Here is a 16,358-nt window from a genome sequence, read left to right as displayed (position 1 = left end):
GAGACAGCCATGTAGCTTGGTGGATGTTCTTATGATGGAACCTAGTACTACATATTACCATGTTTCGGGCCCCGGCGAAGTCGATCAGCTCAGTCCGTTATCGGACGTGGATATACGTGGATATAAATATCCGGACGTTGTAGCCTCGATTTGAACCGTACGTACAAGAATCACTTCTGGCCACCTCCAGGTGAATGGCAGTCAAAAGTTTCCACTTAATTAAGGTCGGAGAAATTGCAACACCAAATCCTTCTATTAAACGTCGCAGTTCTTACTGCCCTGGCCTGAACACCCCAAATATTCGTAATATAAGTAAATAGCGCAAATTAAGAAGGGAATGGCAAACAATTCGCTCTCTTAAGCTTAAACAGGAGCTGAATGCGTGTACAAAGGAATTACGCATTTTGTTGCAGGCGGAAAAATAAAGAAGGAGGAGGTCGATCCTTTAGTCCTTGTCTGCTTCGAAACAGACTGACTACTCCCTTTGAGGAACACTGCATCATGCGAAAAGCCCCGTTCTTCGAGAAGCACCATTACGTACTCAGAACGTATGCTGGGCGTGGAATGATGAGGATAAAGTAATCGCTTTCGCCGGTCTTCTTTCACAAGTCTTTAGACCTAATGAAGGCGCTCATCCTTCCAATATTTCAATACCCCCCAATAGCCATACAACAAATCCGCTTCGATTTAAAAAGAAAGATTTAATTAACACCATTGTTCACGACATTCATAAGAATAAAGCGCCTGGTTACGATAGGATTACAGGTGAAATGATAAAAGAGCTTCCACCAAGTGCCGTACGTTTTTTGTTACATATTTTTTAATAACATGTTTAAGTTGGGGCACTTCCCCGACTTATGGAAACTTTGGGAAATAATTATGTTGCCAAAGCCAGGCAAAGATCCGACGGTAGTAAATTCATATATGCCCATTTGCTTGATTTCTACATTTTTCAAAATATTTGAAAACCATATTGAAAAAATACAACCTTCACTAACAAGTAGCCAAATAATACCACCACATCAGTTTGGTTTTCGTGAAAAATGCTACTGTAGAACAAGTTTATACAATTGTTTCTTGTATTAGAAAAGCCTTCGAAGGGAAGCAATACTGTAGCTGAAGCTGTATTTTTGGACATCTCTCAAGCTTTTGACAAAGTCTAGCATAATGCCCTTATACACAAACTAATATTATATATAAACTTCAGAGTCAGGCAGAATTACTTTACAACGGGCAGTCACCCTATGCATGCAGGTGTCCCTCAAGGCAGTGTTCTAGGACCCGTATTGTACGTTATATACACTCGTGAATTGCCAACTGACGAAACTCTAATCATTTCAACGTTTGCTGATGACACAGCTATCCTAAGCAGTAGTTCAGACCCTAAAAAAGCTTCTTACAAGCTACAAAAATATTTGAAAAAGTTAGAGCTATGGCTAGGTTCTTGGAGGATAAAGATTAACGGAAGCAAGTGTGTTCAGACAACATTTACTTTGAAGAAAGAAACTTGCCCACCACTAAAAATAAACAGCAATGCTATACCATAAAAAGATAGTGCCAAGTACCTTCGCATGACACTAGATAGAAGACTTACTTGGAAAAAGTATATAGAAAACAATATTTCTCAAGTGAAACTAGAACAAGCAAGCCTTCAGTGGGGTATAGGATACAAATCTAAATTAAGCCTAGAAAACAAGATGTTGATTTTTAGTATGATGATTAAACCATGTTCGGCATATGGAATCGGGCTTTGGGGCACAGCGTTGCAATTCCACTTTGAACAGACTTCAAAGACTGCCGTCGAAAATTTTACATAAAAAATACGAATATCCACAAAGATCTTAATGTAAATACGGTGTATGAGGACATAGGTGGGCTAATCACCAGTTAGTCAGCACGGTTAATGAACCATCCAAATCGACTCTCTTCTTAGCCCGCGATTTGCAAGAAGACTAATAAGCAGGGAACGGATTTTATGGAAATTGCCTTTTTTATACCCGAGCGCACTTGTGCACAAGGGTATATTAATTTTGTTCACATAACGGTTGTTTGTAACAGCCAAAACGAATCGAGATAGATATAGACAAATGTATACATAAATGATCAGNGGCGTGGCACCGCCCACTTATGATCACATATATGTATATCGGTAACCCTTCTACCAATTTGTACCAAACTCGGTATGGTTATTGTGCTTGCCACATAAAAGCATAACGTTGAAAATTATTGAAATCGGACTAAAATTACGGCCGCTTTTCATATTACGGTTAATTTCAGAAATGCTTGAAACTTCAATATTTCGAAATTTAAGGACGCTAATTTACTCAAAATTGATACACCCCGGCTTACCATCTAGCAGTAGGTTTCGGAAAGGTGAAAAAACATATATTTAATACTTGCGGCTCCGCCCGAACTTAGACTTTCTTACTTGTTTCTACTAAAGAGATAGAGTATATTCGATTAAGAATGTCCACGATTTAGCTTTCCCGGATTCCATCTATACACATTTGATGTTGCCTTTTTTTGCCTTTTTTAAGATATATGCCTTTTTTTGACTTTTCTACCTTTAAAAAAGTGATTATAGCATTTAAAATTTTTTTTTTTAAGATTAAAAAATATACACTTGCCCATGCGGCTTATAGAAGCGCAGGGACCTCTTGCCAAATTGGTGTTGGAAAAATTCAAAGCCGTTTTCTCAGCTAACGTAGGCTTGAAGACAATAAGGGGTGTGTATAAAATTGTAAAGGGCGAGGAAAACGCCCTTATTCCTGATAATATGAACGTTTCAAGCGTTCCATATTTAAATTGGGCTCCACTTGTATCAACCTACGTCGAGCGCACATTTAGTACATTCGCGAAAATCGAATGAAAATGCTGCCAAAAAACTTCAAAATGCATCTTGTGGTTCAATGTTACTTAGAAACTCGAAAGGATAAAATAGTCAAAGAGGCAAAGTACAAATTTTTCATATAATGAAACTAGTTCATAGGTTTTCTCTTTTTACTTGTAAAATAAAAATTTCTAAAATAAATATATTTTTTGATTGTTCTTATTTTCTGTCTTTTTTTAGTGCCTTATTTTGCTTTTTTTGGCAATACCTTTTTTTGTCTTTTCCTGCCTTTTTCGCTATTTTGGTTTGTCTTTTTTGCAATACCTAGTGCCTTTTCCTGCCTTTTTCGCTATTTNCCGATATTATCAAATGATGAGCAATATAATATATATGGATATCCGCAATATATCAATGTCGACTCTGGAACTCGTCCTTTCAGACCGAGTTTTGCCTTTTGTCCCTTCAAGTACTCAATATCAAAAATTAATATACTTTAATCGAAAAGGTTTACGAGTACGGTTTCAGGCGTACTGATTTTATCAGTACAGTACTGATTTTTCAACTCTTGTACTGATTTTATTGATTTCTTCAATCAGTACGCTAATGTCCTGATTTTTCAAAATTTGTGCTGATTTGTACAATTCAATTGATTTTCAATTCAAACAAAATATTTTAGGATTTTTTTAAGTTTTTACTTAATGTTGGAACTTTCTTAAACTGTAAAAAATAAGAAGATAACAATTTTGTTATAGTTGACATGTTTCAGATAATGTTTGATATGCCCAAGAAATTAATAGAACAAAAAGATCAATTGTTTTATAGGCATATCGCCGGATCGTCACGTACCACTTGCGATAATATGATGGAGCTCAAATTATTCAAAAAGAAGGCTGAAGTTTTTTTTGTCGTGTGTTGTTAGATATCTCGAAAATAACTTTCAGTTTAATAACAGCAAATTCGCCTATAACATACAATTCTTTTTTTTTGCAATTTATTGACATTGTAAAAGAGTTTTCATAAAATACAAAGAGTTGATACTCTTTTTTCGACTTCTTAGTTTTGCAAAGTTTCTGCGTAGTTGCAAAAATTAATTTAAGCCAAGAGGAAATATAGATGAAGTCATTAAATAGTGGTACTTTTCCAGAGTTTAAAAAATGTAATTTTTTTTTTCAACACCACACTCAAACGAAGCAACTGGGAGGATCTTAAGTATAATGTTTGCTTCCATGCGCAAAGCGAGAAGCCGGCTTCTATTAAAATTTTTTAAAGTGAAATTCAAATTACAAGTAATTTTAAAATGAAATGTATAGAATTCTTTGACTATTTAAACACTGAAGAAGGAAATGATATCATTATTGCTACATATTCAAAAATGTCATAAATATAAAATTATTTATTGGCTTCTGTATACAATGATGTGTACACTTATGTTAAAATGAATAACACTTTTATTTCTTATGAACTGTATTTTATTTATAAACCAAAATATTGTTAAAAGCAGGTGCTGTGATATTTTAAAGTATTATCTGTTACTTACATTCATAATTTTGCTTTGAATAAANATACAATGATGTGTACACTTATGTTAAAATGAATAACACTTTTATTTCTTATGAACTGTATTTTATTTATAAACCAAAATATTGTTAAAAGCAGGTGCTGTGATATTTTAAAGTATTATCTGTTACTTACATTCATAATTTTGCTTTGAATAAAAATGTACCGAAAAGTACCGATTATTTTAGCATGAAAAAGTCTAATGTACTGATTTCGCGCATAAAAAATCTGGCAACCCTACTTAAGCATGTTATTAAAAATATGTAACAAAAAATGTACGGCAGTTTGTGGAAGCTCCTTTATCATTTCACCTGTAATCCTATCGTAACCAGGCGCTTTATTCTTCTGAATATCATGAACAATGGTGTTAATTAAATCTTTCTTTTTAACCCGAAGCGGATTTGTGGTAAGGCTACTGGGGGGTATTGAAATATTGGAAAGATGGCAGACGAAAGCGTTTGCTTTATCCCCAATATACCTCGCCCAGCTTCCGTTCTGAGTACGTAATGGTGCTTCTCGAAGAACGGGCCTCTTCGCATGCTTCAGTGTTCGCCAAAGGGAGTAGTTAGTCTCTTTCGAAGCAGATAAGGACCGACTGCGTACTTCTTTCTTTTTCCACCTGCAACAAAATAAGTAAGTTCTTTGTACACGTATTCAGGTCCTGTTTAAGCTTCGGAGAGCGAATTCTTTGCCATTCCCTTCTTAATTTGCGCTTTTTACTTATTAAGTTAAGAATGTTTGGGGTGTGCAGGCCAGGGAAGTAAGAACTGCGATGTTTAATAGAAGGATTTGGTGCTGCAATTTCTGCAGCCTTAACTATCATAACAGTGAGATGTTGAGCTGCCCTGTCGCTATCATTCTTGGTCCGAATAGAAATTTGCGGGTCAATGTGCAAACTGACATACTTTTTGTATTTTAACCAGTTTGTGTGCTTATTTGTAAGATTTTTTTGTTTTTCGTCATAATTAATAAACATTGATAATTTTATGAGGCAGGATGAATGATCTGAAGAGAGATCTAATAAGGCTTCAGTATTAATTCGGTCTCCCGCAAAACCCTTTGTTACACCAAAGTCAATAAGATCGGGTATTTTTTGGGGGTCAGATGGCCAATACGTTGGCTGACCAGTAAACAAGACGACAAATGCTCTGTTCTGTATTACTTTATATAGGTTTCTACACTTTGATGTAATCAATCTAGATCCCCTGAATGTGTGCTTGGCAATGTAATTCCTGCTACAATGAACTTACTGCCAAACTTTTGGAAAAGTCATTAAATTGTTTCTCTGTTATGTTATGACCTTGTGGATGCTTAGTATCATAGAATTTGTACGCATTAATTTGTAAGTTATTAAACTGCGTAAGGTGGGTTTCAAATACAAGCCAAACGTCTATATGATATCGGTCTAGGAAAATTTGTAGTTCGTTTTTATGCTGGGTTATCCCGTTCGCATTCCAAAAACAAATTTTAAGATTATTCATGGCTTAGCTAAAATGGCTTAAAGTAATAGATTTTCATTTTTAATCAAATATTGTACCATGCTCTGCATTGCCATCATTTGCTCCTGCATAACTTTCATAAAGTTGTTTATAGTAGCTTCTAGGTTACTACTATTCTGACCAAAAAGAGGTTGTGACAGAGGAGTATTTTTGAGCATTTGTGCATACATTGGCTTAGCGGGTTCTGGTATGGGGATTGGCCTAATAGCAATATTTTTACGAATTGTTTTCTCTTTCATTGAGATATAAACTGGGCATCCTCTAAAGTTAGCAGTGTGATTTCCACCGCAGTTACTGCACTTTTTAGATTTTGTGTCCATTTTTGGTTTCACACATTTTTAGAAGTGTGTAGATCCCCACAGATAACACAGGCACCAGGTATGCTGCAGTAGCGACGTGTGTGACCAAATTCCTGGCAGTTATGACATTGAACAGGGCCCCTACGCTTATGGGGTTCTTCTACGGAGATTTTACGGTGTAGAAGATATCGAAATTGATATATTTGATGCACTTCCCCTTTCTTCAGATTGTGAATGTCAGGTTCTAGCTCTATTTTGAACAGCGGTTGAGGGATATTTTCTTTATTTTTGATGCTGAAAACATTGCGCACTTTAAAACCTTCATCCCTAAGACCATTTTCTATCTCTTGTGAGTTCACACTGGACTCGATGCCTCTTATGACAACTTCTAGTCCTCGACTACTTTTAAGTTGATAGGTGTAATAAGATTTCATACACTTATCAAGCTCATCGGTGATTTTACGAAAAATATCTTCGTTTTGAGCGTGTAAAGTTTGACATAATAGTTACAACCTGTAATATATTCATCACAAAACAAAAGAATATTATACAACAGAACAAATTAAAAAAAAATTTATTGTATAGAAAAACTACCGAATTGTCATTCCGGCTTGTAACTTCTTCTTCTTTATTGGCGCTGTAACCGCCTAAGCGCTTGTGGCCGAGTCCAAAACAGCACGCCAGTCATTTCTCTTCTTTGCTAACTGACGCCACTTGGAAATGCCAAGTGAACCCAAGTACTTCTCCACCTGGCCTTTCCAACGCAGAGGAGGCTTTCCTCTTCCTCTGTTACCAGCATCGCGGCCCGCGGTGAATATTTTCAGAGCAGGAGCGTTTCTGTCCATTCGAACGACATGCTGCACTATGTCTATATCGTTGTAAAGCTCATACAGCTCATCGTTAAATTGTCTGCGATATTCGCCATCACCAACGCGTAAAAGTCCGTAAATGTTTCGCAGAATCTTTCTATCGAAAACTCGAAGAGCCGCCTTATCAGATGCTTTCATTGTCCATGCCTCCGCGTTATACACAAGCACAGGCATGCTGAGTGACTTAAAGAGTGTGATCTTTGTACGACGAGAGAGGACTTTACGTCTACAGCGCGTAACTATCAAATACGAAATCAGAGCTTTCTCCCGGTCTTTTCTTCATATCATTAATGCACACCAAAGGAGCATGATTAGTTCGATTATCACGCACAGTGCCCGTTGCGAAGTATCAATTACAGCTCAAGCGACGCATCATAACTCGTAAAAAAGTTATCAAACGTCACATTGTGGTACTCGGGACGTTCGAGATGGGATAATAATTGGAGAACAACGTTTTCTCCACGGCTATAATCATTACTGAAATTTGTAGCTGTACCAGCATACGGTATGAACTGGTAACAGTAGCCATCGTCCGATGTCAGACACCAGTATTTGTACCCAAATCGGATTGGCTTGCTTTTTATAAAAATTTTACACGAATGACGTCCATAATAAGCGATCATCTGCTCATCTATGCTTAAATTGTGGGAGAATACGTCGAACTGCATGAACTTCTTATTCAAAGTATCATTCAGAGGCGATACTTTGACAAATTTGTCACTCGGAGGCGTATATATTTCTTGATTACTTTAAATTTGTCTCTGCTCATAGATTTCTTTATATATTCACAACCTAGACATTCCCGATTAGACCAATATGCTGGTATGTCAGACAAAATATGATAGCCAGTAATGTACAAAATGCCAAGGAAACTCTTTACTTCGTCCGTTGTGGTTACAAATGCAGGGTCATTATGTTGTGCAGCATACTCGTTTGTGCTATCTACAACCACAATAAGTACATCATCATCTATGAAGCAATCCCACAACTGAAGTAGAGACAGTGATCCTAAATGCACTCAATAAGTAATAAGTATAAGAAAAAACGCGAGGCAACTTACCAATCTTCTCATCTAGCTCGTTTTGTGAGCTTGCAGTATTATCAAAAGGTTCCTTGCCAAACTCGTAGTTTTGCCGGTGGCTCCACTTTGGGTTTTGTGATTCAATCACTTTGCAAGTTTCTTGTGCCGCTTTCGATGTGGATGGCTGCAAATTGAGACCGTCGTCTGCGATTTTCACCAAGTTTTTATTGCCGTCGTTATATGAAAATTTCGATTATGGTAAAAGTTATATGCCTGAAATTAAGCAAAACAACTTCCATGACTTATATAAGCACTCTGATAAAATTTTAATAAAATTACACGACGGGATCAATGAGCAGACTTTAATCGGTTAAAAGGCTAGGACTATAGATGTGCAACTTTTAAAAAATTCTATTCAAATTATTTAAAAAATAAATCAATTGTTAAAAAATTGATGTCAATCGAAATGGTTTTGGTTCTTCCGGAACTGAAATATTGAACGATATACTATGAAGCATGGGCGTAGCCAGGTAGGGGCAGGGGGGTGCTCGAGCCTCCCCCCTAACTTTCAAATTTTCCTTATATATATATATAAAATAGTACCCTGAAATACCAGATTAATTGGGTCGTACTACGAGCAGATCGCCTCATAGCTACAACCGTGGGTGCTAGTCCAACAACGCATCACAATTTCAGTAAAGGTGAGAGCTCGCCTAATGCTGCGTGGGTTTCGCAATTGGAGGCGAGAATAGTGAGTGCAGTGAAAGAATCAACGAAGGAGTCAGGTGAGCGCATACTACTACATATAGGGGAGCTGACGGCTGAGCTTACAAATTTAAAGCAAAGCGTAAAATCTCTTGAAGACAGAGTAGTGGCAGCTGAACGCGACTGTGCTGAAATAGCGAAGTTGTGCAATGATGTTCATACTCATAAGGCGGAGGTGTGCGCAAGTGAATCTCTTAGCGCTGAAGTGTGCTCACTGCGAACTCAGCTTGATCGCTACGAACGAGCTGAAGTCGCTGCTGATGCATGTCTACACGGTATACCAGCGCAAAGTGGAGAGGATCTAACGGGCCTACTGAAGAATATCTGCACCTCAATCAATAGTACGGTGCCAACAGTCAAGAGTATTTTTCGAATGAGGAAAACTAACACCACCACGATCGATGCTCCGATTATTGTCAAGTTTACCTCTCCTCATGAAAAGGGAGTGTTTCTCAAGTCGATTGAACTTCATAATCGTGGCAAAGATAAATTATGCCTAAGGCATGCAGGGTTTGACTCCAAAATGCCAATTTATATCAACGAATGCTTGACTAAAGCAAGTCATGCGTTGCTGAAAACTGCGCTGCGACTGAAGAAACATAAGAAAATATCATCAACTTTTACCAGGCGCGGGCAAATTTTTATAAAGCGCTCTCCTAGCGATACACCCGTTCGTGTGCCAACTATGCAAACGCTGACAAATATTGTTAAAGCCGACGAACAAACTTTTCTCTTTCGCAGCAATACTTAGATTATTGGTTTTTCGTTCTCTTGTTTTTATATTTCTGATTTTTCTAAAATACTACAACAACTTAAATGTAAATATCTCCTTTGTTAGGNTTTTACAGTTTTAAAGACGGCGGTTGTTAAAATGGTTAGAAGTGCCAAAGCCAAGTATTTTGAAAATAATTTTGCAAAGGCAATCGGTAGCAAACAACCCTGGCAAAAGATCAGAACTATCGGTCTTGTTAAGAGTAAAGTGAACAGTTTTCAAGCTTCGGAAGATCTTGATTCTTTAAATAAAAAAATTGTAAATATTTCGGCACCCCGAGTCACAAACAATAACATTAATCTACCTTGTTCTCTTGTTGTACCAAATGATATAAGTTTTAGTTTTTCGTGTGTAGATCAGTCCGACGTCCTTGAATGTTTTCTCTCAATTAAGTCTAATGTTGTTGGGACAGATGGTATACACCCTGTTTTTCTAAAAGCCGTTTTACCCGTTCTACTTCCGTATATTACTCACTGTTCTAACACAATACTAACCACATCCGTTTTCCCAAAATTCCGCTAAAATCTTGCCGATTCCTAAAGCCGACGGTGAACTCAGACCAATCGCAATTTTATCCTATCTTTCGAAGGTATTTGAGTTAGTTTTGCATAAGCAGTTAAACGCGTTTCTTTCTATGCACTCCCTTTTACATAAAAGGCAATCCGGGTTCCGAAAAGGACACAACTGTATAACTGCGCTGACTGACGTTATTGAAGATATTCGCGAATCCATCGACGAGGAAAAAGTCACATTCCTTACCCTACTTGACCACTCAAAGGCATTCGATTCCGTTAACCACAGTATTTTATTGGCAAAGCTCGCTAGTTTTTTTGGACTTTCCCCTACTTCTTTAAAGTTAATTGCCTCTTACCTAGGAAATAGATCACAAGTGGTCTGTAGTGGGCCATTGACATGATCTCAATTAATACTAAGCAGAGGTGTTCCGCAAGGATCCATTCTTGGTCCCCTTCTTTTTTCTTTGTATATTAATGATCTACCGGCTATCGTTACCGATATGAGCTCTCACCTGTATGCTGATGATGTTCAGGCTTATCGTTCTTGCAAGCTCAATGATATATACGACTATATTGTTAAAATCAACCATAACTTATGCCGTATTAACAAATGGGCATCCGACAATGCACTAACTCTTAACCCTAAGAAGTCACAAGTGCTTGTCATCTCTACAGACGGCCAAAAATCCAAGAACTATCTTCAACAAAACATTAACTTGGGATTAACCATGGGTAATTGCGCAATTTTTTTGGCGCTAGCTCAATAACGCCAGCGCCACCTGTGGTGTCAGTGCACTAACCCAGCGCAATAGCGCAGTGTATTGAATTGAACACGGCGCCAGCTGAGTGTCACCACAGTACCCAACGTCATACAGTGCAGTACACCATAGAGTGGTGTCATGTCTATTATTTCTATAAGCGCTGACCAACGCTTGTACCGCCAACTGAATTTAATTTTTAGGAATGTAGTAAATGCTACGATATTCTATCATTCTTGATTAAAAGCTTTAAATTTGCGTTCTCAACACTCAAATGCAAAAACAAAGTACGTGTAAATTTTCAAAGAGTTAAAGCGAATTGTGTGTGTGCCTCTTATATTGCTTGGTGTTAATGGCGCTGGCGCTTTCCATTTACTGGTGTTGGCGCGGCAACTCCGGCTATGGTGTTACGCAATTGCGCCGCGCAGCGCAGTGTTACCCATGCCTACTTGGGATAGTCACATAAATGTAGTCGTAGGAAAACAATACGGAATACCTCGAGCGCTCTGGTCTACGCAACACTTCATCCCTCAACGAATTCGTATTTTAATCGATTCATTCTTTGGGCGCAATTATTAAATATAGTATTTTCACACTGAGGGAAAAAATTTTAGAAAATAAAAAAACGTGGTAGATTTAAAAAAATACGCGTATGAAAAAGCTCTCGCGTTTAAATTTAAGTATATGGGCAAATCTAAAAAACAGGCAACCTTGGTGTTATTTATCTTTATTTTCACTGTTCGAAACTATATCAAGCTGGTTGCTTTTGGATATAATTCGTTGACGTATACTTGAAGCCGCAAAAAAAATTTGGATCAATTTGCTGCATAAAGGTACTGGCCCAATGGAGGCTTGCTTTGCTTTCTTCACTTTGAGGACTGTCAAAAGTTATTTGGAATATACTAAAACGTATGAAGGCTGACCAAATAGCAGCTTTGCTTCACTTGCTTTAAGCGCCTCAAAGTTTCAAATAGGCAAATGTTTTATTTGAAAGCGTTTTGTAGGCTTTTGACAAAAAGGTATGTTCCCGTTCTTAATGAATTCAAACAAACTGCTGCACACTTTTATGAACAAAAATTTTCTTACGTAATTACAAAAAAATATATTTAACATATCGCTGGCTGAAAAGTTGCTAAGTCCATTATTGCAAATTTGACGGGAACTTTGAATACAACATTTTGCGTGTTTGAAGCAAAGCAAAACTCTATACGAATCAGAAGGATTCGATCTTTATTAAAAGATTTCTTATTACTTTGGCCTTAACGGAATTTCAACGCCTCTTTTGGACTTAGAAAATTTGCCTTTCATTAAACATAATCGAGAAAAAATAAAACAAGTACCTTAATTTCTCTTGCTTCCTTTATGAAAATATGAGGTTTCAAAAATTGTGGACTAAGCAAATTTTCACAAAGCAAAGCTAGCGATATTTATGATGTTAAACTAGTGATCAGCCGTCTCTGGAAAAACCGTTTTATTTTTGTTTTTAATAAATGTACATATATTTATATATGTATAATTGTTATCATTCCTTTGAAATCCAAAAATTAAATCGCATTAATTTAAAAATAAATCCGAAGAGATTGTTTTGCATTTCTTTTTTTTTAATTTTCTGACATTTTGTGTGTAAGGGAACAGACCTTGATTTTTTAACTGAACAGCTGGTAGCTTTGACAGAGTTCCAAGCCGCTATTTGGCCAAACGAGTATTTGAAGTAAATCAAAGTAAATTGAAGTAAGTAAGGCATGCAAACCAAGCCAGCATTGGGCCAGCGCCTTAACTTTTGAATTATAGGCGTTTAAATTAAAAAAAAAAAATAATGAAAACAATTGAATTGTTTTATGTAATTTTTAAGAGGGGCAAAATTAATTATGTCATAACTTTTGAAGAACACCATATTCTGATTTGAAATTAAATGGGCATTTAGCACTTATGTGTACACTTTATATGTAGTAGGTAAGAAAAGTGTGCCTTAAAAAATAACGAAATGGCAAATAACTCAAAGTCTGTAACTCATTTCACAATTTTCAAAATTTTCAGTTTATCGCGTATAGTTTTTGAAGCATTTAATTTTAAGAACTTTTTAAGTATGTATTGCATTTTACAAACAATTACGAATAATTTGATACCTTAGCAAGAGGTGTGCTTCCAGAATAAACCTACTCTTAAAGATAAAATATTCTGCGATCTGGAGCGTAATTTTTATTCCAAAAATATCTGAATTGAAGGCACATTTGGAAAATACGTCGAAACGATCTAAATTTTTTTATAACTACTAGTCCTCATAACGTTGCATATACCTGTAAAATTCTTCAAACAAATTTTCTCTACAAGTGTGTAAAAACCCCGATTTAGTACTTTTAATTATGCTCCTTCTTATAGTCAGAATATTTCGAGCGTGGTATCAAATCAAATTTTTTTCGACAAAGGTTCTGATAGCTGCTCTTACTTAATTGGAGCCTTTTAAATTCAATGGCGTCCCCAGTTTTGCCCGATTGTCTCCACTTTTCTAGATAGCGGAACTTGAAACTTTGCTTAAATTTGAACTATTTTATAAAAAACTCTCATTTTTGAAGATATTCTACTAAAATTTTGCACACGCTTTTATTTTAATATTTCCTTCACTATCCCATAAAATCGGTTCACTCTGAAATCTAGCTCTCATTCAACTGATTGTCCAGAGACGTTGTTTTGCGTTATAACTCCTCCAATTAAGCAGGTAAAAATTTAGTATATGTTCACTTTAACATATAGCACGCATACAATTTATTAATCAGATTTGAAGTTAGAGTTATAGCGCAAAAACACGTATCTGACTAATCAGTTGTATTGGAGCTATACGTTAAAGTGCACCCATTTCGATAATTTTAACGAATAATTATCGTAATATTAAAAAACCGTTATGTGCAAAATTTTAGTAAAATAACTTCAAAACTGAGGGAGTTATTTATAAAAGAGTTAAATTTAATAAAATTTTCAAATACCGTTATCTCGAAAACCGGAGCCAATCTGGTAAAACGGGGGATGCCATTGAATTTAGAACGTCGCAATTAAGTGAGTTCAACTTTCAAAATGTCTCCTCAAAATTTACAACTTGACTACGTAATTTGAACGCAACTTATTCTTTTGTTTTCTATTTCATGTGTATTCCTCGTCTAACTTTTGAAGCACTTGATTAAAATGAATTACACTTATATTAATCGATTTATTAAGAAAATACGAATAAAATGATATATAAAGCATAGGTGTGCTCACAAATTCAAAAATTAGAATATTTTTTTTGGAGGTGTACCTATTTTTTAGATTTGCGCATATATACAAGTCGGAGGGATTTCGTAAAAAAAGATTATGTCATGTGTCCTATTCGCTTCAAATTTTTTATGGGTTCTGTGCTTGAAATAAGATAACACGTATTCAAGGATTTTTTTTTTCTTTTTTCCTTCGGAGATATATCTGTCAAAGTTCGAATTTTTTCGTGATTCTGACCATTCATGTACTTCTTCAAATCGTTATATCTCGGGCTCTACTCATCGTAGAGACTTCATCTTAACGTCGTTTTGAAGATAAAGAAACGGGCTTTCCTGATTGATCCTAAAGTTATCCTAGCTAGTAACAGTTGAACTATTTTATGTGGATTTGCATAGTAAAGACCAGCAAATTTGGGATTTAAAATTACACCATCGTAATCCTTGTTTAATTCTCTATAAAAATATGTTCAAAAAAATTGGAGTTTTCAAGATCTATTTTTAAAATATTTTTTTTTTTTATGACGAGGTGGTTTACTTTGTGATAGTCAACAGTGAAGCCGCTACGATGAACAGAACACGAGATATAACAATGTGAAGAAGTCCAGGATTATTTAGTCAGAATCACCAAAAGATCCAAAATTTAAAAAAAAAAAATAAAAATGTGAAGCCAATCGAAATTCTGATACCAAATTTGGTATCCGATGTGAAAAAGAATGCCTCATATATATGATATATACATATAACACAAGGGAACAGTGATTTTGTTGCATAAAATGTTAAAGCTGCTTTTGATAGACTTTTTATGCTGATTACCAGGGAACGGATTTTATGGAAATTGCCTTTTTTCTGCTAAAGAGATAGAGTATATTCTATTAAGAATGTCCACGATTTAGTTTTCCCTGATTCCATAAGTACACATTTGATGTTGCCTTTTTTTGCCTTTTCTACCTTTAATAAAGTGATTATAGCATTTACAATTTTTTCTTTAAGATTTAAAAATATACACATGCCCATGCGGCTTATAGAAACGCAGGGACCTCTTGCCAAATTGGTGTTGGAAAAATTCAAAGCCGTTTTCTCAGCTAACGTAGGCTTGGAGACAATAAGGGGTGTGGATAAAATTGTAAAGGGCGAGGAAAACGCCCTTATTCCTGATAATATGAATACATTTAAATTGGGCTCCACTTGTATCAACTTACTTCGAGCGCACATTTAGTACATTCAAGGCTTTTCTTCGCGAAAATCGAATGAGAATGCTGCCAGAAAACTTCAAAATGCACCTTGTGGTTCTTTGTTACTACAACTATACAGATTTATATTTTATGAATTAGAAACTCGAAAGGATAAAATAGTCATAGATTCAAAGTACAAATTTTTCATATAATGAAACTAGTTCATAGTTTTTCTCTTTTTACTTGTAATATAAACATTTCTAAAATAAATGTTTTTTTAATTGTTCTTCGTATTTTCTGTCTTTTTTAGGGCCTTATTTTGCTTTTTTAGCAAAACTTAGTGCCTTTTCCTGCCGTTTTCGCTATTTTGTTTTGCCTTTTTTGGCCCTTTTTGCAATACCTAGTGCCTTTTCCTGCCTTTTTCGCTATTTTAATTTGCCTTTTCCAGCCTATTTCGTTATCTTATTTTGCCTTTTTTATAGGTTTTTAGGTCCTAAAAATCCGTTCCCTGCGGATTACGAATCTGTAAGTATAAAGTCTCCATCAGCTCTAGATTTCGTGTTCAAAACGAAACGTGTTCAAAAATCGCGTTTTTTGTAATATTTTAGAAGGTCTAGCAAAAAGAAAAAGGGCATAGAACCTTCCACTTAGGCTTAAAATAAAGCTACAGCTTTCGGCTGCCATCCCTGCACCTTGACCTGATGGTCACTTATAGTCATATATGTAATACTCCTATATTGGCAGTAAGAGCTAGTACCGTCCGAAAACACTACAGTACAGATATATCAATAAACACGTACGAAAGAAAAGGAATACATACGTTTATAAATAAACATGTACACAACACATATACAAAAACGGCACTCAAGTACACAATACATTGACAAAAACGGTACTAGACTGTCTCGCTTTGATTTCGGAATGCTTACACATTGAGAAGTTAGCTTACTGCCAATAGAGAAGTATTACATATATGCTTATAGTCATTTATTGAACAATAACAAAATACTGGTGTATTGTGCTATGGGAAGAAAAGGAATTGTGCCAAAACAAGTT

General features: G+C 35.8%; 1 protein-coding gene across 1 annotated transcript in view; it reads left to right on the top strand.

Annotated features, from left to right (window-relative positions):
* LOC108363113 (uncharacterized) overlaps positions 1–9,591 on the top strand; it is a 51,087-nt gene extending 41,496 nt beyond the window's left edge. Inside the window, exon 4 of the mRNA XM_017616381.1 lies at positions 8,676–9,591. Coding sequence (XP_017471870.1) covers positions 8,676–9,591 — 916 coding nt within the window. The remainder of the gene's footprint in view (positions 1–8,675) is intronic.
* Positions 9,592–16,358: the final 6,767 nt, after the last annotated feature.

This window comes from Rhagoletis zephyria, unplaced genomic scaffold (assembly GCF_001687245.7).
Source record: "Rhagoletis zephyria isolate East Lansing unplaced genomic scaffold, Rhagoletis_zephyria_1.1 Rzeph_scaffold_01193, whole genome shotgun sequence".
NCBI classification, from domain to species: domain Eukaryota; kingdom Metazoa; phylum Arthropoda; class Insecta; order Diptera; family Tephritidae; genus Rhagoletis; species Rhagoletis zephyria.
Note: the sequence above shows the minus strand (reverse complement) of the source record. Positions and strands in the feature narration are given on the sequence as shown.